Source organism: Chrysemys picta, chromosome 10 (genome assembly GCF_011386835.1).
Source record: "Chrysemys picta bellii isolate R12L10 chromosome 10, ASM1138683v2, whole genome shotgun sequence".
NCBI classification, from domain to species: Eukaryota; Metazoa; Chordata; order Testudines; family Emydidae; genus Chrysemys; species Chrysemys picta.
Genome location: NC_088800.1, coordinates 55,566,275 through 55,592,607, shown reverse-complemented (window position 1 = coordinate 55,592,607; position 26,333 = coordinate 55,566,275). Strand labels below are relative to the sequence as shown.

At 55.3% G+C, this 26,333-nt stretch overlaps 2 protein-coding genes and 2 long non-coding RNA genes across 4 annotated transcripts; all 4 read right to left on the bottom strand.

The window, feature by feature from the left end:
* Positions 1-916: 916 nt before the first annotated feature.
* Positions 917-7,897, bottom strand: LOC135974089 (maestro heat-like repeat-containing protein family member 1). Its single transcript, XM_065560397.1, has 14 exons — positions 7,865-7,897; positions 7,652-7,747; positions 7,051-7,155; positions 6,801-6,927; positions 6,300-6,394; positions 5,915-6,064; positions 5,074-5,228; positions 3,650-3,806; positions 3,394-3,560; positions 2,576-2,707; positions 2,317-2,431; positions 1,816-1,971; positions 1,450-1,632; positions 917-1,093 (listed from the first exon to the last, which is right to left on the bottom strand). Exons 1-14 carry the CDS (start codon positions 7,895-7,897, stop codon positions 917-919), a joined length of 1,848 nt encoding a protein of 615 aa, XP_065416469.1.
* Positions 7,898-11,553: 3,656 nt separating this feature from the next.
* Positions 11,554-13,991, bottom strand: LOC135973876 (maestro heat-like repeat-containing protein family member 1). The gene is made up of 6 exons (XM_065559039.1): positions 13,661-13,991; positions 13,145-13,194; positions 12,702-12,809; positions 12,433-12,549; positions 12,100-12,225; positions 11,554-11,706 (listed from the first exon to the last, which is right to left on the bottom strand). The coding sequence occupies exons 1-6, from the start codon at positions 13,779-13,781 to the stop codon at positions 11,554-11,556; spliced, it is 675 nt and encodes a 224-aa protein (XP_065415111.1). The 5' UTR covers positions 13,782-13,991.
* Positions 13,992-14,525: 534 nt separating this feature from the next.
* Positions 14,526-16,591, bottom strand: LOC135973800 (uncharacterized). Its single transcript, XR_010590822.1, has 3 exons — positions 16,381-16,591; positions 14,791-14,941; positions 14,526-14,584 (listed from the first exon to the last, which is right to left on the bottom strand). It is a non-coding gene; the product is annotated as an uncharacterized LOC135973800 (long non-coding RNA).
* An 805-nt stretch (positions 16,592-17,396) lies between these two features.
* LOC135973850 (uncharacterized) lies at positions 17,397-20,295 on the bottom strand. Its single transcript, XR_010590885.1, has 4 exons — positions 19,777-20,295; positions 18,784-18,864; positions 18,043-18,359; positions 17,397-17,511 (listed from the first exon to the last, which is right to left on the bottom strand). It is a non-coding gene; the product is annotated as an uncharacterized LOC135973850 (long non-coding RNA).
* Between the last annotated feature and the right edge of the window lie 6,038 nt (positions 20,296-26,333).

Below are 26,333 nucleotides of genomic sequence, written 5' to 3'. Positions count from 1 at the left end.
ACAGTAAGGGGGCCAGGGGGTCAGATAAGCGGCAGGGAGGTTCTGGGGGAGGGGGTAATCAAGAGACAGGGAGCAGGGGGAGGGTTGGATGGGTCAGGGAGTTCGGGGGGGGGCTGTCTGGGGGTTGGGGGTGTAAGGTTTTGGGCAGTCAGGGTACAGGTGGGGGGGTCTCAGGAGGGGGCAGTTAGGGGACAAGGAGCGGGGGGGTGTTTGGGAGTTCAGGGGGGGGCTGTCTGGGGGTTGGGGGTGTAAGGTTTTGGGCAGTCAGGGTGCAGGTGGGGGGGGTCCCAGGAGGGGGCAGTCAGGGGACAGGGAGCAGAGGGGTTTAGATGGGTCAGGAGTTCTGGGGGGGGCTGTCAGGGGGTGGGGGTGTGGATAAGGGTTGGGGCAGTCAGGGGACAGGTAGGGGGTAGGGTCCTAGGGGGCCAGTTAGGATGTGGGGAAGGTCTCAGGAGGGGGCAGTCAGGGGACAAGAGGCAGGGAGGCTTAGGGAGGGGGTGGAGTCCTGGGGGGCAGTCAGGGGACAAGGAGTGGGGGAGAGGGTTGGGGGTTCTGAGGGGGCAGGAAGTGGGAGGGAGTGGAAGGGGCAGGGGCGGGGGCGGGGCTAGGACAGGACGGGGCTAGGACAGGGGCGGGGCTAGGGCGGGGCTCCTCCCGTCCTCTTTTTTGATTGTTGAAATATGGTAACCCAAGGCTGGAGGTGCCTGTGGGGAATGGAGGAGGAGAAGGAAACCCCACAGAACTACCCCACAGCTACACTCTGAGGGCTGGCAGAGCTCTGTGTGGGGTGGGGGAGGGCTGGATTAGTGGGGGGTCCTGGGTGCCACAGGGCAGCACTGAGGAGATCTGGGGCTTGGAGAGGGGAGTTTGCACCACCCTTGCCATGTTGTTAGAATGCCCCCAGCCACCCCTGCCCCTATGAGCCCTCAGCTGCACTCACCTGGGCCACCTGGGGGTCCCCGTCCTGTAGGTGGATGAGCAGTGTCCCCATGCTCTTCTCCACCTCAGCCCCAAAGAGGGATGACTTCTTGGAAACAAATTTGCTGAGGTGGCCAAAGAGCTCCATGGAGGCCCGCCTCAGGCTGCTGGTCTCCTGCAGACAGGGAGCGCAGGGTGGTTAGAGGGGACAGGCTCAGGCCCTCACATGCTTTGGGAATCAGCCTGGCAGCTGCGGAGCCCGGAGAGGTTTCAGCTAGTTCAAACTACAGGACAATTCTCTGCAAACTCCCCTCTTTCCTGCTGGGCCCCAGGGCTGCTGAACAATTGTGGGCCCAGGGCCCAAGAATGATTGCATCCTGCCTCCCCTAGCAGAGGAGCTGAGCTGCCCCACAAATCCAGAAATGTGCCTGCATCGGACACTGAGCCCCCTCCACGGGAAGGCAGGTCCTGAGCACCTTCCCCTGTGGGGTGCCCTATAGCGCCATGGGGCCTGCCCTGCTTGGTACTTACATCCTCAAAGAACGTTCTCGCCTGCAGGGCCAGTGGGACGGCGACATGAGCCTTCAGAGGCGCCTTGGGGTCCCGCAGCATCCAGCAGAGCCCTTCCATGGCTTCCAGAACGGTGCGGGGGTCGCAGCATTCGCACACGGCGCGGACAAAACTCTCCAGGATCTTGTCTCGCTTTTTCCTGACCTGCAGAGAAGGGGTTGGACGCCGCTCGGTGAGCAACGCTCTGTCAGCTTGAGTGTAAGCAGAGTCCGGGCAAGTCAGCCTACAGCCTAGTCTGCTCCATAGGAGCCACAGGCTGGGGAGAAGGGGAACCAGGCGCTTCCTACCCAGCCCTCTCTGCCTAGTCTCCTGCCATTCCAGACCCACCTTGTCCGGGAACTCGGTCACTGCGTTCCTGAGGCCGTGCAGCGCTCTGCCTCGAACGTGGATGTTGCTGTCCTCTGTCCGCTGCAGCATGGCCTTCACAACCTGCTTCCGCATCGCCTTGGGCTCATTCTCCATCAGCAGGGGGCTGCCGAGGAACTAAAGGGACCGAAAGGAGCTGTCAGAGAGGGCTGGGCGAGGCCAGGAGGAGCAAGGGGAAGGGAGTATGATCAGGGGCCAGGAGGTGACATAGATCCGTACCGACTGCTGTTCACGAGGGGCTGGCTTCAGCTGAGCTTAACAGAAGTGACATGTGCAGGGCAGAACGCTCCCTCTGCTTCCAGTGGGGTGCTCCCAAATCCCACCACAGAGCCCCCAGCAGAGGGATTAATTTACAAGCAATACACCACCAGGACCATCTCTCATTGGCTGACCAGCTATTGGCCCCCTGTTCCATCAGCTTCTGGGCCTGGCTAACCCTCCCCCCTGGTCTTCCAGGCTCACCTCTGCGAACAGGGCGGTGCAGGCCATGCGTTCGCCCTCCTGGCTGGCCTGGAGGCTGGGAAGGAGAAGCTTTGGGATGCTCTTCAGGGCCAGGTTTGGGTGGGTCACTATGGCCCTGGGAGAGAACAAGAGTTCGTGTTGATGTGTGCATGACAACCCTGCACATGCCGGAATCCGGCCCGGTCCCGGCCACCCCCTCCCATCTCTGCCCCACTGGGCTCCAGAGCGAGAACGTGACTCCTCCAGCCTCTGTCCTCACCTGCTAAGGAGAGTGAACCCCTCGGGCTGGGCCTCCTCCAGCAGCTGCCAGCCTCGCTCCTGGTCCATTAGCTCCACAGCTGGCTGACTGCCCCTGAGGCGCAGCACCCGCGCCAGGGCCTGCACGGCCATGCTGGGAAGAGAAGGAGGCAGGAGATGGTGATGCAGGGATTCCTGATCTCTGGGCGGGGTGGGGGCGGGCAGGACTCCCTTGCTGCAGCACTGAAGGGATCAGGTTGAGCCTAGAAGCTGCCCCACTTCTGCCTTTGGTTCTCCCCCCGCAACTGTGGGGGCAGGGGGGAGTGTCTGCAGATGTGACCTTCGCTCTCCTCCAAAGATGTGAAAATTGCCCCTCCCCACCCCGCCCAGGAAACTGACCCTGGGGAGAAAAGTACATGCAGTGCCCCCCTGAATGCCCTGCTGCCCTGAGCCCTGCCCCCCAGGGCCCACTGCAGAAAAGGGGTGAAGTGGCTCAGTGACAGGCCGGGCCTGTCCCAAAGCCTTCAAAGTAGACAGTAAATAGAGACAGCAGCCAGCTCTGCCCTGCTCCCCAGCTCTGCTCCCCCTCCCCCTGCCCCCGGCTCAGCTCCCTCATCACCCTGCTGAGCTGCCCATTCTGAGGAGCTCTCTGGCTCCCTGAGTATCCGGGGGCAGTTCTGCCCGCTCCTAAGCACGAGAAGCCTGGCTGATCTGAACCCTCGGTCCCCCGAAGGTGTCGGGAGTCCCTGGACAATGAAGGTCCAAGAAGGAAGCTTCCCCCTCCTAGGGGCTAGCCCAGACACTGCGTGGGTGCTGGGATCCATCGGCCCCACACATTACCTGCGTGGACTGGTGTCACTGGGCAAGTCCTGATGGGCTCCCGAGAGGTGCCGTGCCGGGGGGCAGGCGATGGCGAGGAAGCAAGAGGCGAACAGGTCGTCCTCGCGTCCCTCCAGCGTGTCCGCTTGCCCCAAGGCCCCGATCAGCTCCCACAGGCCGCATGTGGTCTGGAAGGGAAAAGATACAGTCAGAAGACCGTGGCCGTGCGCAGAATGCAGCCGGGAAAGAGGGCTGAATGCCAGCGATGGGAACTTACCGCCGGGGGCAGCCGGGCTGGCTGGGGGCAGCTCCTGTCCTGGGTCTGCCCAGGGTTAGCCCGGCCTTTCTCTGGGCTGTCGTCCAGCAGGATGTGCAGTACCTCCCTGGTCAGCATGGGGTCTGCACCTAGGAATCTCCAGATGGCCTTGGTGGGGCTGTGACGGACAGAGGGACGGCAGGTAAGGAATTCACACAGAGGACGGGCCCAGTTGGTACACACCAGGGATGATGCCCTCCGAGGGGTGACGGGCCAGAAGCAGCAGGTTGAGCCTGCTGGTGGCTGACCTCAAGGCCCTTCAGGCACTGTCCAGTCCTAAGGGGTTCATACCCTCCTGCCTGGGCACTGCCAGGGGGCGCTGTGTCACAGAAAGGGATGGGTGGACGTGGCCAGACTCACTTCTCCCAGCTTGGGGGCCCCCTCCCTCCCTTGCTGCCTTCTCCTGATGGGAACCAGAGGGGCTGGGGTTAGAGCCCCCATGGGGGAAAGCAGTGACTCTGGGCTCGGGGGTGGGGGCTGGTGTGAGGAGGTGCCCACCCTTGGGAGGGGCTAGGGCTAGGTGCTGGGCTGGATCTCCTGAACTGGGGGGGGGGGGCACAGAGTGGGAGCTGTGGCCAAGGAGAGCAGGAGCTCCTTCCCCATGGGGCAGAGTGTGAGGGTTTCAGGAGGAACAAGGCTCCAGTTCTGGCCACGCCATGGCTCTGGGGTGCGGGGTTTGGAGAAGGCTGTAAAATGGGCTCTGTGCTTGTCGGCTCTGGGCAGGATGCAGGGAAGGCGCTGCTGGCCCAGGGGAACCTGGCAGGCTGGTGAATCGGAGAAGACCAGCCTCTAGGGGTGGGATGAGACGTCTAAAAGCGTGCGGTGATGGGGAAGATACCAGGCTGGGATTCCATGGGGGAGAGGGCATTTCCCAGCTGCGGGGAGGGGGTGCCCCTGCGGGGACATGCTCAGTGTAGGGGCGTCTGTGGGGGCAATGCAGTTAGGTTGGCCCCTCTCCTGCCTCAGCCTGGAGGGATGCCCTGCCGGGAGCGGGGGGCCATGCTCACATGGGGTCTCTCCTGGTCTGTGTAGTGATGGGGAGAGTGGGGGCTGGAAGACTGTTCTGGCCTCCAGCCAGCCAAGCCATTGCACAGCCGAACCGGGATGGGGTGGACTGGTTAGCAGTGCACAGAACGAAGTGGGGGAGGGTGACAGCTGTGTTAGGAATAGCTCAGCTGGGGGAGCCCTGAGCCGGGGGTCCCAGAGCACACGGAGCCCTCCAAGGGACAGGGAAGCTATGCTGGGGCAGAGCTGTTCCCTGGGGGCCTGTGTGCAAGGGGAGGGTCTGTGCTGCATGTAACCGTGGTGCTGTGGAGTGATCCCATTAAGGGGGGGCTTGGAGGCCGGAGTGGGTGTTCTATCCTTTCCCTGGGGCTGGCGCTCACCGTTTGTAAGGCCAGGGCATCTTCAGGAGGATGCTGACCGCGGCCTTGGTGTGTTGTCTGGCCAGTAGGTGGAGAATGTCTCTCGTCCCCTCACTCAGCCGCCCCCCCCGGGGTGGGCTCAGTGTGTAGGAAAGAGCCGCCTGGAGATCCTGCACCTGCGGAGGCAAAGCAGGGGCTGAGACCCTACCCCCGCTGTGGGTGGGTGGCAGGCAAGGGCCAGGAGGAACTGGGCAGGCTCAGAAACAAGGCAGCGGTCACATGGCCCGGCGGAGGCCATGGATAAACTCTCCTAGCGAGTGACTGAGCCGAGGGGGGTTCTGGGTTCGGTACCTTGAAACCCCCACCCGTGATCCAGCACCGTAGAACTAAGGGTCCCAATCCCGCTGCCCAGTGACACCCCACCCCCCCGGATATCCCGGCTGTACCTCCCCTTGTGACAACATGCCTGGGCTGCTTCAGCACCAGAGTGGGGTCTAAGCGTCTGGGATGCATTTCCATCCTGTACGTCAATCCATGCCCACTGGGCAAAGAGTCAGTGGACACGGGGGACCCCACCGCAGGCTCTGTTCCTCCAGCTGGGGGATGGGTCTGGAGATAGGGCACATTTCCCAGGGAGTGAGCTGGGCAAGCCAGACTCCTGGGATCAAAGCCTGAAAACCATTACAGGGCCGTGCCCAGCGGCCCCCTTGCAGACAGGGCATGGATGGGTCCCATTGATCAATGATGGTGAGAAGGGATGTCTCCCCTCCACATCCTCCCTCGTGCCCCAGGAATTCTAGGCACGGGGCAAGATGGAGCTGCCCGAGATGTCAGCATGGTGCCTCCAATGCCCAGCCATTACTTGGCCCTGCAGCTCTGATTCTTGCTCTCTCAGCACCGCCTCCATGACGCCCGCCAGCTGGTCTGCACACTCCTCCTTCTCCAGCAGGCCCACCAGCAGGGTGAAGCTGAAGGGCATGAGGTCACTCGACTGCAGGTGCTTCGCGATGAGCTGCAGGGAAAGGCACAGGCCGAGTGTGAGCAGCGAGCCCCGGCCCGGGGAGGTGGGTTTGCTCTTCGGGGAACGGGGACAGAGGCACTGGCAGCGTGTGCCCAGGGCTATGTGAGTGGGCACTGGAGCCCATACCCAGGAATTTCCATCTGCCGGCTCCTCATCGAGGGAAGGAGCCAATAACCCCCCTTTCCCATGTGTGTGTCTGTCTCGCCAGCCACAGTCTTTTACTCACCATAGCAACATGGACAGGGTTCTCTCTGCAGCTGGCATCCTTCTGCGTCTTGCTCAGCACGCTCACCACCGCCCCTGTCTTGGTGTACACGACAGCTGCACAAGAAACCAGCAGTGCTCAGGCAGAGCTCTCAGGGCCGGATTCTTCCCCCTCCCCTTTGAGCCAGATCAGAGGTGCCAAAGAGCCAGACTCCAGCCGCAGCTGGGAACGACCAGCTAGGGTGAGCTCTCAGATGGCTTCTGGGCCAACTGCCCACTCTTCACCCTGATGTAGAAGGTGTGTTGGGGCTGGGGTGGGATCAGGGGAGGTCCCAGATGGTCCCAGGCACCTGGTGAAGGGCAGATGCCAGGTCAGTCCGGGAGGTACCAACCCACTTCTGCTCTGTGTCCCTCTGGTCAGGGCTGCGATGAAGGCGCCATGTTCTCTCTGCAGCCCTGCTCGCTAGGTAACAGCCGGGGCTGTGAAGGCTGAGAAGTGGCGACTGCTTCCGCTCTATCTTACCTTTGCAAGGCGTGAAGAGCCAGTAGAGAGCCTGAGATGCCCAGTATCTGGTGGCCTCCTGAGCATCGAAGGCCTGGCTTGTCAGCAGCCCGGCCATGTAGCCCTGCTCTACCATGGGTTTCAGGTCCTAATGGGCCACCAAACAGAAATTGAGGGCATAGGTCGGGACGAGCCCAGCTCTGTCTGTATTCCCCCCACTTCCCGTGAGTGCTGAGGGGGTGGGGGGGGCAGCAGGGTCTGCGCTGCTCACCTCGGTGATGGCTTTGAAGCGGTAGAACATGAAGAGCCGGGCGCTGGCTCTCACAGCTCGGCTCCTCTCCTGGGCCCGGGGAGAGCAGATCCACGGCTGCAAGTGCTGGGGAGTAGGGAGAAAGTCGTGTGAGCGGCAGCAATGCCGGGGCGACCTCCAGAACCTGCTTCCCGCCCCAGCAGGGAGAGGACATGGAGCATTTAACCTCTTCTCCTCCGCTTCCGGACACTGGAACTCAGCGCTCCTCTCCTGTCTGGGGGGTGTTGGCACAGGTCTGAGGGTCTTGGGCTCAGCGCTTTGAGGATTCTCCCCATTGATCCTGTAGGGTCTCGGGGCTGTTTCCTTCAGGGGAACAGGGGCTCCAGGCCAAATGTAGGAGGCCAAAGTGACACCCCTGGAGCAGGACTAGGATTGTCTTGCTGGATCCCAGGGTTGAGTGTATGCCCCAGGGGGACTGGCTAGTTCATAGCAGCTGGGAGGCCTGCTCAGCCCCCTCGGGATCAACTGGAGCCTTCCCTCTTGTGGTTCGGGTAGAACCTGACCAGCCGGCCCATCCCCAGATGGCCAGTGCGAATGGGCCCCTCCCCCCGCCCTATCATACCAGAAAGAGATGCAGTAGCGTGGTGGGGGTCAGGTGCTGCTCCAGGAATGTCTGCAGCACAATATCCAGGCCCTCCCAGGGCAGTTCTTGGAGAGACTGGAGCAGAGAGAAGCAGGGAAGTAAATAACAAGGGAGGTGGGGTGCACGAGGCAGGGGGACGAGTGGATCCCCCCGTCTGGAGCCAGGTGCTGTTGGTATTCGGGGTCCCTTTACCCAGGTGATACTGATCCCCCTGCACATAGACATGGGTCTCACCTGGACCACGGGCTGCCCTTCCCCAAAGAATCCTTCCTCCCACCTGGGCTCCCCAACACATGTACTGAGCTGGGCTCTGGAGGGAAGGCCTCCTCCCTCCCGCTCTGGAGGGGCCCCAGCTGCCCCCCAACACCCCGCTGGCTCCCCAAGGGCTGAGCTGTTCATCCCGCTCCAGCCAATCTCAGTTTCTGTGGCAGGGCGAGTCATGGCCTGGCCGTGTGGCTGTCCCGAATCTATGCTTTGCTCCCTCTGCACCAAATGCTATTTAACGCTCTGGGCCAGAGCCTCAGCTGGTGTAAACGGGGGTAGCTTCTAGCTCCCTGTGCCAAGAATCCAGGGTAATTCTATACAGTCTCACAGACACTCACCTCTACAGCTGTTCTCCCTGCCAACCCCACTGCAGAGTTAACTGCATAGCCACCCGTCACCAGCCCTTTGGAAAATAAACCGAGGGGCTGGATTTGGCTGGACACGCAGTTCTCTGCATCGGGCCAGGGTCCAGCTACTCAGCAGGGGGGTGGCTGAATTTCCCAGCCAAGGAGGCAGGTGGAAGCTGCAGCTTTGTCCATGCCTCACTAACCTCTGCCCGGAGAGCGGAGCTTTTTGCCACCTCAGTCCCTCTCAGCTTCGCCAGGGCTGGGCGCTGAATCATGGCGCTGGCGATACAAGTCCCGATGGTCTCAGCCTCCTGTTCCTTAGACAGGCGAGGCTCAAATTTCCTGATTGGAAGGAACGGAGCAGACGGGGCCATTAGACCGGAGACAGGTCCTGGCATGAGTCAGGTTGAGTTTGATGGCTCGAGGGACAGCTCCCTCCCTTAGCAGCAGAGCTCCAGGGGGCATCTCCAGCAGAGCCACCGCCTAGGGAATGGTCCTGTCTGGAGATGCCTTTGCCCCCTGGGCCCGGCAGGGGCTCTGCTGGGGAAGCTGCTCTCTGGGGCTGATCCTGGGCCCTGCTCTGCAGCTGCACCCATTCACAGCACTTCATGCTGATGGGAGGGGCTCCCTCTTACCAGGCAAGACGCAGAGATGGGGGCTGGATAAAGAGACCCGGAGGCCGAGGAGGGTATGGTCCGTTAGTGAGCCACCAGGGAGAAATATCCTCCGGTTCTTATTGCAGCTCGTCCCTCCCCCACTTCCTCTCCCTCCATCTGCCCCTCCCTGGCTGCTGGACTCCGCAGCTGAGTCAGGCCCCATGGACGTACCCTATGTATGAGATGGCCAGCAGGGCATGCTGGTGATCGGGGCTCTGCAGCCGGGCCTGGTCCTTGCCTCTGAGCATCTCCTGCAGCACAAAGCAGAGAGTCAAAGGCAAAAGAATTTGGGGAAGCCCAGTTCCTCAGCAAGATGTGGAATCTCCAAACGCAGTTTGACGCCCCCACCGACCCTCAGCCCCAGCGTGCAGTGCACTGGGGCACGGAGCTGGGAAGATGGCCTGGGAGCGGCCATGTGGCCAGAATGCAGGAGACATTCACCAGAGCCCCTATTTCGCCATTCCTGACAGCACATCTGGAAACTTCAGCATCTGCCACGGAGCAGGGAAGGGGGATCTGGGCAGAGGCGATTTTGTGACGCGGAGCATTAGAGTCCTGAACAGCTGAGGTCAAATATTTTCCTGCAAACCAAGGGAGGGCTGCGCCTGTTAACTCCTCAGGATCATGTCCCGGAGTGAAAACCCTTGGAGTTAATCCCCAGGGCGCTTTCTGGCTGCCAGGCAGATCCCTGAGAAGTGGGATGGGGAATGGTCCCAGGTGTAAGCAGCATGAATCCGCTAATGGAAAATAGTGTCATTTAATTCCTTGGGCTAGAATCGCACCAGAAGAATCTGGCATCAGCACTGGGTTTGCAGTGCACAATGTAGAACCCTGGGCACCGGGTCGCAAACACAGCACATGGCCTTTAAACGCTAGAGACTGTGGCACGTGCATCTGCCCTAGGGACCCCTCCCAGGACCCAAGCGTGCTCACTCACCAGCAGGGGGGACAGCACGGTGTATGTGTCCTGGCTCACCAAGGGAATCCTGCTCACTTGGGTGACAGCTTCACCCACCAGCGCGAGGCTTCTCAGAAAAGCAGATCTCACCAGTGGGTCCTGGGCTCACAGGCAGGAGGGGGAGAGAACAATGAGGAAACAGCCACAGGCAATAGAGAGCTGAGACACAAGGCTACAGGGCGAGTCTCTACAAGGGAGCTGCTGTCCTAGGCGGGATTGCCCTCACACCCTAAGGGAAAGGACCTGGCTTGCCGAGTGGAACATCTTTGCATTCCCTAGGGCTGTGGGTCTCCAACTATTTTTACTGATGACCCCTTTCACACAGCAAGCCTCTGGGTGTGACCTCCCTAATAAATTAAACACCCTCTCTAATATATTTAACACCATTATAAGTGCTGGAGGCAAGTGGGGTTTGGGGTGGAGGTTAACAACTCGCGACCCCCCCATGTAATGACCTCGTGACCCCCGGAGGGGTCCCGACCCCCAGTTTGAGAACCCCTGGCCTAGGGGAATATCTCTGGAGATGAATGCAAGGAATGGGCTGATTCCCAGAGGTGCTGAGCACTTGCAGTTCCCAGAGCTGTCAGTGGGCCCTGGGGCTGCTCAGCTCCCCTGACAATCAGGTCGTAATTGGCCGATCTGGGACAGGAATCTGCTGCTCTCTGCAGTTGGCTGGGCTCTCCCTACCAAGGCATCCGTTCTCCAAAGAGAACATTCAGTTAAACCAAAGTAGCATCCCCTCTCCTTTTCGCTGGGACGCGCATAGGGGCATCGTAACCAGCGTAGGACTGAACGTTGGCCTCAAACCTCCGATGGCAAGAAAACAACCTAGAGTTATCTCAAAAATCCCCCTTCAGCACCAGAGCCTGTCAACCGGGCTTGGGGCCTGAATCCCCCTGTGCGCCTTTTGTGTCCAGCTACACCATTGATGGCAGTGTGTGGGGAAAAAGGCCCTAAATCTTTATCTTCTGATCCGTGAGTGCAGCACAAGCCTAGAGGTACCAAACAGGGTACAGTCGTCTCTGGGACAATAGCACCAAGTGATGCTCAGTTACACTCTAACAAGGCCCAGATAGGAGTCCTTCCATTAGCTTCCATGGGCCTAGAATCAGAGAAGCTAATTGAGATGGGGCAGTCACAGAGAATGGTGCTGTTCCCATGTCTCCTGTCCCTCCTGGGGCAAAGGGCCAGCCCTCTGAGCTGAGTTTATGCAAAGACATAGCTCTGTGCTGCTATGCATAGCCCTGGTAGGTGCTGTGTGGGTGGTCAGGGGAGGGCTCTGACTTACGTGTGGGCTCAGAAAATAATGTTGTCGCATGGGAGCCAGGATATTGTAGCCTATGGTCTCTAGGATCAGATCCGTGGGGCCTGAGTGGACCACGTGCCCATAGGTGAGGAGCAGGAGGCTTCTCAGCTGCTCGATGGAAGCTGGCTCCTGAGAATTGCAAAGGAAAGAGTGAGGAGAAGGGATGGCCTCCAGCTGCTCCTAACTTACAAATGGGGCCAGGGGAGGATTTTTCACCCAGCCAGCTTAGCAACCAAAGGCTACTCTGCTGAGCTGAATTGCCTGGACTCCGAGGCCCTTCCCAGCTCCCCAGGATTGGGTGGTTGAGGTGACCCGGCAGCCGAAGGGGACGCACTAGCAGCTGCTTTAATTCAGCCTAGCTCCAGAGATGTCACTGGGACTACAGTGGATTGCACTGGTCCAGAGAAGGTGGTGGTGAAGGTGGTGGTGGTGGTGGTGCGGGGGAAGGGGGGGATGCAGGTTAATGTCAGACATGCCAGCCCTGGTGAGTCTGCCAGGAAGGTCTGTGAAATAGCCCAGTTCAGGGGAAGACCAAGGGTCTGTTCTGCTAGAAATGTGTCAGCGGGAGCTGATGGCTTGGCAGTGTCTTTTAGGCCCTCTCTGAGCCTTGTTTATGGGGCTGCATGGAGCATGTCTGAGCTCCCCAGGAGATACCCTGGAGAGCTTAGACAACAGGACCCACCTTCCCCCCTGGATCCACCCCATTGTGCTGTGATTGCAACTCCACGGAGGAGTAAGGAAAGAGCTCCCTGCACGGAGGCTGAGCCACTGCTTGGAAATTCAGCTCTTTGCTGAACAGGCTTCTGGGAAGCAGGGTCCTCCCTGGCAGGTCCCTTTACCTGCAAAGGCTGGTGAAGGGATGGATGAAAGAACAGAGATGCTAGGTGGGACCGTACCTCCAGAGAGCCACCGGCAGAAGGCTGGAGCTGCACCCTGCTGACAAACTCTTCCCAGTGCTCCAGGATGGCGAAAATCTCATCTAGCTGTTGCCTGGCACACAGCCCAAGCGCTCGGGCGAATCCCTGAGAGACAGAAAGATGGAGGTTGGGAATGCTGAGCAACAAGCCAAGGGGCCAAGATGGGCTCTCAAAGTCATTGCCATGGGCATGGGTATAAGGAAGATCTTTTCAATCCACTGGACCTTGTCCAAGGCAGAACATACACATGTAGCATCAGGGGATTGACAAAGAATGAGGGATCACTTGACAGTGGAGGAGCAAAGACCTCACCTCTCTTTCCTCTTCTTCTCGGAAATCGACCATCTCCACCAGAAGCCATAGCTGGGGCTTGATGCTCTCTGCTGGAAAAAACATCATCACGGTGCCCCAGCACTTGTAGAGAAAGCTCTGTGAAAGAGACACCATCATGCTGGATGCATTGGGGCATGCACAGAGCCCACTGGGTATAGTTGTCTGTTTCACTGACCCCAAGCTGCCCCTGGTTAGCGACTGCTGTTCTGAACTAGGCACTGAACCCCAATTCCTTCCAGGTCACTGACCTTGTCACCGGGCCGCTTATCACCGTAGGCCAGCTGGCGCCTGATACTAGTGATGAAACAACCCAGCCAGGTGTGGTCCGAGATGAAAAAGAGAAGGTCTTCCAGGAACTGCCAGGGAAAGAAGAGCCAGTTAGAACCGAGAGGGGCCAAGAAACTGGTCCTTTCAATAGCTCCAGCCAGGAACCCACCACAGCTGGGAGGGGAGGGGAAGAGGGAGCGTGCACTGTCACCCCCACGTCTCTCCTAATGCTTCTGAATCCTTGTGAGCTGCCCCTGGTGCTTCTCCAATTGCATCTGCTGGACTCAGCCGCTTCCTCTGTCCCACAATGTAGTGCTGCTGAGGGGCCTCTTAATCCTGCCTCAGCGTGCGGGGGGGGGAGAGGGGGGCTGGACTAGATGACTTCTTGAGTTCCTTTCCAGCCCTCCATTTCTCTGACCCTTACCTGCAGCAGCTGCTGCTCCCACTCCCTCTGGCAGAAGCAGGTCTTGTGATCTGGAAGAGATGGGCAGGTCAGTTTCCTTTGTGTTTAGACCCTTCTACTGAGGAGCAGCCTTCAACTTGGCTCTTGTTTGGCAGGGGGTGGGGAGGAGCTGCCGACTCACGGGCCCCGAGGGGACCCCTGGCTCTTTGCAAATTGCTGATGGACAACAATGCTCCTCAGACCCAAACCCCTTGATGTGAAATACCCAGGAGTTCTGCTTGCCAAGATCCTTCCCTAGGGTGTGAGATGTCGAATGAAGGTTAGATACGGTCCTGGAAAGGATCCTTCCTGTCTAGGCATGGGGGGCTGGGCTAGATGAACCAAGGGTTATGATCCTGACGCGATCCACTCGGATTCTAAGGTCACAGCATCATATTATACTGGATTCAGAGGGAGGCCCTGGCCTCTCCCTCTCTGAGCCCAGCATCACGGTGTCCCCTCCCTTTGCTCCTGCAAGGGGAGACACTCCCTCCTCACCTTCCACGTAGAGGAGCATTTCTGTCTTGTAGTTATTCCAGAACCGGCCCGACCCGGCCTGGAACATGCTCATCAGTTCGAAGAGGAGGAACATGGCTGCCCTTCTGACCTGCACCGTCATAAACGAAGACGCACCGAGCACCTGGCGGACAAAGAGGCAGAGGTGACTGTACCCCTCCCTTGCGAGGCAGTGTGAGAAGGGAGCTCCCTACAGGTGCAGGGGGAGAGCTCAGGGATGGAGGGAAGGAGACAGCAGGGAGGTGGAGCTGACAACCAGGACAGGATTGAGATGGATATTTCAGTTGATCTGGGACACTCCATGGACCAGCTATTGGCTCCTTCCATCCTCTCACTCCTGGGCTGGCTCTAGCTCAGATGAAGGGAGACAGGATTATCCAGAGGCCGTCAGGCAGCTGCTGGGTCAGATCCTTGGCCTAGGTTAGAGCAGCACAAGGGGAGCTTGAAGCAGCCCGAAAGAGGCAGCTGGGCCATAAAGGGACTCCCCAGCTGCCCCTTGGTAAGGGAGGATGCTGGAGGCCAGGGGGCAGGAGGGGGCCTGCACAACAGTCCCTAAGGGCTCATTCCAGCTGGCTTCTATTGGAGCCGTCCGAGGGCTGCACTAACTGGTGCTGGGGGACCCGGTCCAGCCCCAGGAGCAGGGGAGCCAGGAAGGTGGCTGGCTCAGAGAGCTCGCTGGTTCTGTTAAATGCCGAGAGGCGCTGGGTCGATGTGCAATGAACGCGAGGAATGTGACGAGCCAGCTCCTCTGGGGGCTGTGGGGAGAAGAGCCACCACACACTGCATGCCAGCTCCAGGAGTAGCTCCTTCCCACTGAGCATAAGGAACCTCCTGGCTGCGGGTTACTCACCAGCAGCCGAGCCAGCAGCTCCTGGGGTAGAGTGGACTTGGGGCTTGACCGACACCCTGTGAACAGAAAGGGGAGGCATCCCATCAGGCTCTGGAGGGATCTTTTGCATTCGTCTCTGAGCTCTGCCTGCGCCCTTGACGGCTGGCTGTGTCCTTGCAGTGAGCCGGAACCAGAGCCAAGAGCTGATCCCCACCCCACCTGGGGGCAGACGCCTCTCGCTACAGAAGGACTAAGAGCGGGTGGATAAAATACTGGGACTCACCTCTGTTCGCCTTGCCGCACCTCCTGGCCAAGGGCAGCCTGCCTTCCTCCTGCATCCTCTTTACCACCCCGACCGAGGTCTGCAGGAGGAGAGGCAGGGCTGGCCCATGGGCTGCTGGACTCAGTTGAAGGAGCAGCCCAGGCCATAAAACCTGCAGAGCAGAGAAAAGCCATCTCAGTAGGGAAATATCCTCTTCCTGCACCAGCTCTCTCTTTCCTACACTAGACAGGACCCCTGGCCTCGCCACCGCCAGCCAGACCTCTCTACCCAGCCTGAACCATGCAGCGATCCCCACTCCCTCCCCCTTCACACCTATCAGTGTCTGCCTCCAGCACCAAATCAAGTGACACATGACTGACCCCCCGCCTTTTGTAGAGTGTAGCATCGTCATTGACAGCACAGTATTTCCTAACTCCAGTCCCACTGGGAAAGGCTGTGTTCTCACGGCAGGAACGCAATACACCAGCTTGATAAATAAAGAGGAGACTAGGAAACCCAATACTATCAAGTGAAACCATGACAGGCGCTCAGGGAGGTTTGAGCTCTGACCTTCACATCCCCACACAGACCTGCGCCACTTGAAGCACAGACGCAATTGCTGTCTGCTGTGTGGACAAGAGGGGGACTTCACACACACTGTGCCAGAGGGTTACACAACTCTTTGCTAGACTGTATAGAAGAGTGGAGATCAGGAATCCCCGGGGGTCTATCCCCACCTGTAGTAACTAAAGCACATATATTGGGCATGCTCAGTCTGAAAGACAGTGTAGCTGAGTGCACAATACTTGGGTCTGCCTTATTAGAAATGTGGCTTCTAGTCTCAGCTCTGCCTGAAGTGACTGTGCGCAACCTCGCTGTTAATTTGTTCAGTGTGGGAAGGGGGCTGGCTAATACTTGACTGCTTAGGCTTGCGTTCTGACGCCTGGGTCAGTAATCAGGTCTGTGCAGTGTGTGGAAACCTAAGCAATGGTCAGCAGAGATGAGATTTGGATGTAGTGTCTCCCAGCTCAGTGGACTCTCCTGTAGGCACCAGGGTAGTGTGGGTGAGAGGCAGGAACTCCTGGGCTAGGGTTGGCTTTTGCAAAACAAGAATGTGATGGGCTGTATAGACCCCAGCCTGTAACAGCCAGGGAAAAGTTAACAGAAGGACCAATGAAGAGGGACTGAGCTATGGAAGCTGCAGAACCAGCCTGACTGACCACAGGGGATACTCGAGCGGAAGAGCCCCTGTGACACCAAACGCTGGCGTGCAGGGGCACTCAGCCGGTGAGTGTTCCCTGTTCCAAAGACCCAGGTCTGGCTCGGATCCGGGTAGGGTGACCAGATGTCCCGATTTTATAGGGACAGTCCCGATTTTTGGGTCTTTTTCTTATATAGGTTTCTATTACCCCCCCACACACACACACACCACCTGTCCCGATTTTTCACACTTGCTGTCTGGTCACCCTAGATCCGGGGTCCATTTTAACCAACCCCATGATGTTCTGGAGCGGGGAGGCTCAGATAAATAAGTCTGGCTGGGGCCTGTCTCATCGAAAAGCTCAGACCCAGAGAGGCCTGTGTCCAATGGAGAGGGGCAGGGTCACTTACATTGGCCATTCTGGGGGAGTCAGCCAGGGACTGCAGGGTGCTGGAGCAGAGCTGGCGGACCTCGAGCTCCATAGTGCGCCTCCCGTCTGCTTCCTCCTGATGGTGAGAAGTAAGGGAGACACCAGGGAGATTTAGATTCGGTGGAGAGCTTCGTGGCACGGTAACTCTAGTGGGCATGGCAGGGGGTGAAAATGGGGCTTGAAGAGAAAAGGCGCAACCCTGGCTGTGACTGTGCCATAACCAGCCCAGGGTCTGTGTGGAGCCAGTTCTAGGCTCCACCCCTCTGCCTGGTGAAAACCAGATCCATCATGGCTTAGTCTCCTAAGGTGGATGATCACAGTGAGGCGAGAGAAGGAGGAAGCCAGGGGTCCTGCCCTCCCTGCGCAAGGGACAGAGCACGCATGGCAACTGGGAGAGGGATCAGAGAGAATGGGCTGGGAGGAAAAAACACTGTCTTCTATTTGTCATCATTTTCCATCAGTAGACGGAGGGTGCCGTCCCCAGTTCCATCTACTTCCCAAGTCCTATTTGCTGCCCATCGCCTGCCCATCCCCATCTGCAGCTGCCCCCCTTCCCTATCCCTTGACCCCATGTTCTGCCCTGTTCACGGACTCCCGTCACCAAGTCTCTGTGGATTCTTACCGTGCTGTCGAGGGTCAGGGTGCACTGACGCACCAAGAAGTCAATTAAGGGTCTTGAGGCAGATTTCTCCAAGAGCCCATGCGCCCCCATTGTCCTTATAAAATAAGCAAGGGCTTCTCTGACCTGCCAGACCCAGAGAGAAACAGAAATGATTTGCACACAGTGTGGAGGGACCTTGTCCCCTCCCAGTCCAGGCTGGGATCCTTTCTCAGCGGGGGGTTTGGTGACGTACTGCAGGCAGCCCAGAGATGACAATGCAGCCGGAGCCCTGCAGGGATTCTCTCCCCCACCTTCTGCCCTACACTATGGAGCACTGATGGGTCATTTGTTTCGATGCACAGGGTCCCGGCAGGCTCTGCACTGGCAGGCAGACATTCACTAGCTTTGGCCGTGTTGGCCATGGTTCCAGACTCACCCATATGCTTGTGCTCTGCAGGAGTGGCCCCAGGGCTATGAACAGCTTCTCGGTATTGTGCGTCATTTCGGAAACTGTAAGAGACACAGACACACGGCTCGGCAGGGTTGATGTTAAACTGGGGTGTGCAGGGACCTGAGATCTCAGGAACCTTAGAGCAACCTCAATGTCCCTACATGACCCTCCTGGCAGGTTACCCCCATGGGTAACCAGCTGCATCTGCCCACGCTTGCAGTTCCAGCAGTGACTGTCCTCTCTCATTGCCGCAGCATCGGCTGAGGGGCTGCAGGCAGAGGCGTAGCGAGCGCTCTCCGTACCCTCCGACCGGAGGGGGCCCCGCAAGGAAGGGGGCCCCTAAAAGTGGCAAAATAAATACCACATTCCAGTTTCTGCATTGTAAGGGGCTCCGCCCGGACATATGTTCGGAGGGGGCCACCGTTCGGAGGGGGCCACGTTCTTTGTTGCTACGGCCCTGGCTGCAGGACTTGGATTATCTACTGCAGACAGGTATAAATGACCCCAATGAGGCCCAGTGCTAAGCGCTGCTAACTGCACAAGAGGCCATAAGACATCAAAAGACAAGGCCTCGCTGTGGGCTCACTTACTGTTGGATTGGACTATCCGGTCCAGAATGAAGAGACTGGCACAGGTCTCCTCTTCCTCGTCCTTGTTCAGCCTCCTGAACAGGAACACGAGCAGTTCCACCAGGAACAAGTGAGCTGCAGGAAGAGGAGTGAATCAGACTGGGGTGAGTGAATCATAAAGGGGAAGGGAATATAGTTCTATGCCTGGGCTCTGAAATTCCGCAGGCTCTGGGAAATCTCCTTCTCTGGGAAAGGTGAATGGGTTTCTTACCCAGATGGATCAGAGAGTCCAGGGCCTCTCTCCGCTCCTCCAGGGCCTCTCTGGGGAGATGACACACCTAGGGGAAGAAAGCAACAGCAGCAAAGGCAAACTAGATCAGGTGTCTCTCAGGCCAAGCCCTCGGATGGCAGAGTGAAGGGGTGAGGGTGGAGAGGCAGATTCTAATTCCCATCTAAAGAACAGGCCAGCAAGCTGGATCAGTCTATGAGTGACGCTGAGGCTTCGGGGGCCATGGCTCATGTAGAAGCAGAGTTTGACGGGTCAGGAACCGAAGATGTGGAGCGTTGGAACAAGGTGCAGGATGCTGATGTTCCCGGTCAAAGGGGGTGGGGTGAGTGGGAGGAAAAGAAACCAAAGGAGAGTTCTCTAGGATCCATCCCCCAATGGGAACAGGATGAGGCAGGGACAGCTCTTCCCACAGCCTACCCAGTTTAAGCCAACAGGCCCCGGGATTTTGCCTGAGTGATCCCAGCATCTCTTACCATGGAGTGGAGTGCTGGGAAGAGGGTGCCAATGTCCTTCCTCAGGGCAGCCTCATCCATGTCCCTCACGCAAGCAAGGCCCTGTGCAAGAGAAGAGACGCAGGGCATGGCGATGACGTGTCAGGCAGACAAGCCCCAATGTGTAGAGTCTCCATCAGCAGCTGGGTTACCACTACCCAGACTTGGAAGGAATAAAGTTATGGCCTGGTGGAGAGCAGCTTCCAGGCCCTGTTGCACTGGGTGCAGCACAACGCAGACAGAGACAATGTCTGTCCTGAAGGGCTGACAGTCTAGAGACCCACGCAGACAGGTCAGGGATAGGGAGACAGCATCTAAGGGCTCCTCCCTGCCCCCGCGCTGGGCTGAGGAAACCACGCAGGAGCTTGGAAGGGAGAGCTTAATGTCCCTTCATGCGGCCTTACCGGGGCCAAGGATCTGGCCCATTGTCTCTGCCTGCTCACCTCCTACAATGGTCACTTCCAGAGTGTACCAGGGATGTACACTCCTGCTTTCTGGCCTTGGGCCAGCCACTTCCCCTCCCGGAGCCTTGCTCTCCACAGGTATAGCTGGGCTAACAGCTAACCCTGCCCCGGGCCCAGGGAGAGGTGAGTGCGCGGGACACTCTGGGGAGAGGTGAAGCTCAGGATTATTTCTCTCCCTGGTTCCCTAATGCAGCCCATTGCTGACCAGCCAGCAAAGAAGAAAGAAACCAGAGCCAGGTGCTGGGAATGGAGTCGCCTCTCTCCTCCCGTCTGCAACACCTGCCCTGGTAAAGGGGGGTCAGAGCATGTTCTCTAGGGCCAGAGAATGGCAGTGAATCTGGGAGCAAGAGATGAGGAAAGGGAGTCAGAGCCTTAGAGGGTCAGTGTGTCGTGGGAAAGGCAGTAGGGGGCGGGAGTCCAGGCTGAGTTGGTGATGGAGGGAACCTTGTACCATCTGTGCCATGGGCACTTCCCCAGTGTGCTGTGGATTTCCCGCTCTCTCCTCACTCACGCTGGTCTTCCTTGGCGTTTCCTCCTCCTCGCTGATTGGGGCGAGCTGTCCCCTGGGTGACAAATAGGCCTTTTGCTTGGTGCCTAAAATGAACAGAAGGAAACTAAGGTTGCTCTTAAGCAAAGTAAGCAGCCATGGGATTAGAGGGAAGGTCCTCTCATGGACTGTAGCTGGTTAAAAGACAGGGTAAGAATACATTTTCGGTTTTCACAAGGAGATAAATAGTGGGGTCCCCAAAGATCTGTACTGGGGCCTTTGCTGTTCAGGGGTAAAATAATGAGGTGGCAAAATAGGTGGATGATACAAAATTACTCACCATTGTTAAGTCCCAGGTAAACTGGAAAGAGTTACAAAGAGATCTCACTAAACTGGATGACTGGGCAACAAAATGGCAGATGAAATTCAGTATCGATGAGTGCAAAGTAATGCACATTGGAAAACATAATCCCACATACAAAATGACGGGGTCTAAATTAGCTGTTTCCACTCAAGAACGAGATCTTGGAGTCATTGTGGATAGCTCTCCGTAAACATCCACTCAATGTGCAGCAGCAGTCAAAAGAGCTAACAGAATGTTGGGAATCATTAGGAAAGGGATAGATAATAAGACCGATAATATAAAATGACTAGGGAAGTGTTATTTACCCCTTGACAGAACACATGAACCAGGGGTCAGCCAATGAAATTAATAGGCAGTGGATTTAAAACAAACAAAGAGAAGTATTTCTTCACACAATGCACAATCAACCTGTGGAACTCATTGCCAGGGGATGTTGTGAAGGCCAAAAGTATAATTGGGTTTAAAAAGAACTAGATAAATTCAAGGAGGATAGGTCCATTAATGGCTATTAGCCAAGATGGTCAGGGATGCAATCCCATGCTCTGGGTGTCCCTAAACCTCTGATGGCCAGAAGTTGGAACTGGATGACAGGGGATGATGGATCCCTTGATAATTGCTCTGTTCTGTTCATTCCTCTGAAGCACCTGGCATTGGCCACTGTCAGAAGACAGGGTACCAGGCTAGATGGACCATTGGTCTGACCCAGCATGGCCATTCTTATATTTTTATGAAGAGCCACTGGGGAGCTGAGCTGGTCGAGGGAGCTGCCTGGTGGGTCAGTTCCCCCTTTACTGGCACCCAGGCTGCCCAGTGATGATTCCAGTGCTGCCCTGTGGCAGCAGGGCTTTAGCCCAGCGTGGGATGGCACGGAGGCTGGCGTGTAAGGTGGAGCAGAGGGCAGTGGCTTATGGGCATGTGCAGAGCAGGGCACAGAGCCTGGGTGGAGTCTCTTCTTGCCCTCTCAGCACTGGGGTTTGGATGTCACTGTGGCTACTTTCCCCGGCTTTATTCCTGGCACTCAATACTGGGCATGGGCCTACCTGGATCAGGAGGTTCAGCACAGAAAGTGCTGCAGTGGCTGCCCGCTCCTGCAGCCAGGGTTTGTGGCGCCGGGTCTTGTTTTTGGGCCGCCTTCTGCTCCTCTGTGTCTGTGGATACAGGCAGATGCTTGGTTAATTTCCTGCAATCATGGTCACTAATAGAATGCCCTGGGGGCGACAGGGACATACAACTGTGTGGGAACTGTCTGTACCTTATGGAACCCCTGGCGAGGGATTTCCACCAATCACTGCCCAGACAGTGTCATGTTACTTAACATTGAGATCGGGCATTTCCTCTTCCAGTCCCTTTACAAACATTACCCACACCTTCCAGACCCCAGTGAAGATTGTCAGTCTTGTTAGCCCCATTATGAAGCTAGGAAAACTGAGGCACTGAATGATCCCGTGTGCACTGGGATGGAACTTCCTGATGGGACAGAAATAGACATTTGGTGATTTGTCACAGCGAAAGGCTGTTGACTCCTACCTGGGACAGAAGAGTCAGTGGGGCCTGGCTGGCTGGAGTCCAGATTTGTCCTGTCCGTTCGGAAAGGTGTCCATCCTGTAATTCAGAAGGGCAGTGGTGGGGTGAGGCGTCGTGGGACTGATTCTATGTAAGGGCAATAGGAATCAGAGAGGAACTGGGGTAAATCTGTATCGTGGGGGACGCTTCTGGGCAGAATTCCTACTCACCAATAGTCTGAATCAGTCTTTGGCAGAGACGGTCCAAAAACCCCATATTGACTCCTAGACAAGAACCAATGTAAACAGATCACAGGAGTTTCTCTTCTACTGCACAGACCTCAGAACATTCACACCTCACTCTTGGGAGGCCAAGCCAGTGCTCTGGTGCCCGGTGCCCTGCATTGCCATGTGGAATGAGACCCAGGCTCAATTCTCTGTGCTGGTCTGCGGCTCCCAAGATGGCTGGAATTGCTCCAGGTAGGGGGGAACCTCCATTTACATGGGGAGGCTCTCTGCTTGACTAGGGGCTTTGAAGGGGATTCCATTGAGTCCCCCTCAGCCAGAAGGACGTAACACATGAGATGGAGAACCCCAAGGAGACAGAGACATTGCAAGGCTCGGATGGAGGTAGATGTACAGAGCTGCAGCACTGAAATGTGGGATCCCCCTTCCTTGAGGATAAAATCTTTGTGGTACCTCTCCTCTTCCTTGGGATTCAGCAAGGCGGCTCTGTCACCTACAGCATTTGGTTCCATGAGGTATTTGAGTTTATGAGGTAGGTTCTGACCAAGAAGTTACCTATTCTGGCCCACCTCACTGCACAGCCACCAAACCAGCAGTGCTTGAGACAGAATCTGATCATGACTCACAAAGCCATTTGTAATATACATATGAAAAACGTGGGCATCTCAGTGACGAAAAATGCATTGGTGTCTGTTTCCAGGAATGGAATGTGTGTGCTCAGTAGCACCCACAGTTCCAACCACAGCCATGGTCGCTTGACACACAGTCAGCCAGTTACAGATCACAATGATCGTTTGCACAAGCAGTCACTGCAACTGCTTAGCTAATTGCTGCAACCGTGCACACGAGTTAATAAGCAGTTTTTCATAGATTCATAGACTCTAGGACTGGAAGGGACCTCGAGAGGTCATCGAGTCCAGTCCCCTGCCCTCATGGCAGAACCAAATACTGTCTAGATCATCCCTGATAGACATTTATCTAACCTACTTTTAAATATCTACAGAGATGGAGATTCCACAACCTCCCTAGGCAATTTATTCCAGTGTTTAACCACCCTGACAGTTAGGAACTTTTTCCTAATGTCCAACCTAAACTTCCCTTGCTGCAGTTTAAGCCCATTACTTCTTGTTCTATCCTTAGAGGCTAAGATGAACAAGTTTTCTCCCACCTCCTTATGACACCCTTTTAGATACCTGAAGACTGCTATCATGTCCCCTCTCAGTCTTCTCTTTTCCAAACTAAACAAACCCAATTCTTTCAGCCTTCCTTCATAGGTCATGTTCTCTAGGCCTTTAATCATTCTTGTTGCTCTTCTCTGGCCCCTCTCCAATTTCTCCACATCTTTCTTGAAATGCGGTGCCCAGAACTGGACACAATACTCCAATTGGGGCCTAACCAGCACAGAGTAGAGCGGAAGAATGACTTCTCGTGTCTTGCTCACAACACACCTATTAATGCATCCCAGAATCATGTTTGCTTTTTTTGCAACAGCCTCACATTGTTGACTCATATTTAGCTTGTGGTCCACTATAGCCCCTAGATCCCTTTCTGCCATACTCCTTCCTAGACAGTCTCTTCCCATTCTGTATGTATGAAACTGATTGTTCCTTCCTAAGTGAAGTACTTTGCATTTGTCTTTATTAAACTTCATCCTGTTTACCTCAGACCATTACTCCAACTTGTCCAGATCATTTTGAATTTTGACCCTATCCTCCAAAGCAGTTGCAATCCCTCCCAGTTTGGTATCATCTGCAAACTTAATAAGCGTACTTTCTATGCCAATATCTAAGTCGTTGATGAAGATATTGAACAGAGCCGATCCCAAAACAGACCCCTGCGGAACCCCACTCGTTATACCTTTCCAGCAGGATTGGGAATCATTAATAACTACCCTCTGAGTACGGTTATCCAGCCAGTTATACCCCCACCTTATAGTAGCCCCATCTAAGTTATATTTGCCTAGTTTATCGATAAGAATATCATGCGAGACTGTATCAAATGCCTTACTAAAATCTAGGTATACCACATCCACCGCTTCTCCCTCATTCACAAGACTCGTCATCCTATCAAAGAAAGCTATCAGATTGCTTTGAAATGATTTGTTCTTTATAAATCCATGCTGGCTATTCCCTATCATCTTACCACCTTCCAAGTGTTTGCAGATGATTTCCTTAATTACTTGCTCCATTATTTTCCCTGGCACAGGGATACCTACCTCAGTGGTTTGAGCATTGGCCTGCTAAACCCACGGTTGTGAATTTAATCCTTGAGGGGGCCATTTAGGGAACTAGAGTTTAAAAAAAAAACTGTCTGGGGAGTTGTCCCCCTTTGAGCAGGGGGTTGGACTAGATGATCTCCTGAGTTCCCTTCCAACCCTGATATTCTATGACTCCACAGAAGTTAAACTAACTGGTCTGTAGTTTCCTGGGTTGTTTTTATTTCTCTTTTTGTAGATGGGCACTATGTTTGCCCTTTTCCAGTCTTCTGGAATCTCTCCTGTCTCCCATGATTTTCCAAAGATAATAGCTAGAGGCTCAGATACCTCCGCTGTTACCTCCTTGAGTATTCTAGGATGAATTTCATCAGGCCCTGGTGACTTGCAGGCATCTAACTTTTCTAAGAGATTTTTAACTTGTTCTTTTTTTATTTTATCTTCTAAATCTACCCTCTTCCCATTAGCATTCACTATGTTAGGCATTCCTTCAGACTTCTCGGTGAAGACCGAAACAAAGAAGTCATTAAGCATCTCTGCCATTTCCAAGTTTCCTGTTACTGTTTCTCCCTCCTCACTGAGCAGAGGGCCTCCCCTGTCTTTGGTCTTCCTCTTGCTTCTAATATATTGATAAAAAGTCTTCTTGTTTCCCTTTATTCCCATAGCTAGTTTGAGTTCATTTTGTGCCTTTGCCTTTCTAATCTTGCCCCTACATTCCTGTGTTGTTTGCCTATATTCATCCTTTGTACTTTGTCCTAGCTTCCATTTTTTATATGACTCCTTTTTATTTTTTAGATCATGCAAGATCTCGTGGTTAAGCCAAGATGGTCTTTTGCTACATTTTCTATCTTTCCTACCCAGCGGAATAGTTTGCTTTTGGGCCCTTAATAGTGTCCCTTTGAAAAACTGCCAACTCTCCTCGGTCATTTTTCCCCTCAGTCTTGATTCCCATGGGACCTTACCTATCAGCTCTCTGAGCTTACCAAAATCCGCCTTCCTGAAATCCATTGTCTCTATTTTGCTGTAGTCCCTTCTACCCTTCCTTTGAATTGTGAACTCTATGATTTCATGATCACTTTCACCCAAGCTACCTTCCACTTTCAAATTCTCAACAAGTTCCTCCCGATTTGTTAAAATCAAATCTAGAACAGCTTCCCCCGGTAGCTTTTTCAACCTTCCAAAATAAAAAGTTGACTGCAATGCAGTCCAAGAACTTATTAGATAGTCTGTGCCCCGCTGTGTTAATTTCCCAACATATATCTGGATAGTTGAAGATCTTGGGCTTTGGATGATTTTGTTAGTTGTTTAAAAAAAGCCACATCCACCTCTTCCACCTGGTTAGATGGCCGGTAGTAGACCCCTAGGATGACATCACCCATGTTTTTTACCCCTTTTAGCCTAACCCAGAGACTCTCAACACTTCCGTCTCCTATGTCCGTCTCCACCTCAGTCCAAGTGTGTACATTTTTAATATACAAGGCAACACCTCCTCCCTTTTCCCCCTTCCTTCCCCTGTCTATCCTTCCTGAGCAAGCTGTACCCATCCATACCAACATTCCAATCATGTGTATTATCCCACCAAGTTTCGGTGATGCCAACAATATCATAGATGTATTTATTTATTAGCACTTCCAGTTCTTCCTGCTTGTTAGCCATACTTCTCGCATTTGTATATAGGCATCTAAGATACTGATTTGAGCTTGCCTCCCAGTTTTGCCCTGACCCTCCTTTCTCTCTGCCATTATAGCCCACGCTCCCTCCTATTTCCGACCCATCTCCCAGGTCTCCATGTTCTCCACTTACCTGTGGGCTTTGCTCACCTGTCCCCGTCAAAGCTAGTTTAAAGTTGTGGACATCCTTCTGAATTTTGAGGCTAATGAGACGTTTACTCTCATAATAACTGTTGTGATTCTCTAATATAGCACCCTGCGTTAATATACCACTGTTCACCCCGAAGGATCCCATGGGAAGTATACTGTTTGCACAAGCTAGAACTAAACATTATGTTAGTTTATGTGTCATTATATAATGCCTGCATCTGTAATTTTCACTCTGTGCATCTGAAGAAGTGTTTTTTTACCCACGAAAGCTTATGCCTAAATAAATCTGTTAGTCTTTACGGTGTCACCGGACTCCTTGTTGTTTTTGTGGATTCAGACTAACATGGCTGCCCCCGATACTAAACATTATGTTGATTCTGTAAAAGACAGTGCAGATGAACAGCAACTTTGGCCTTGGAAAGGAATTCTGGCTGTGT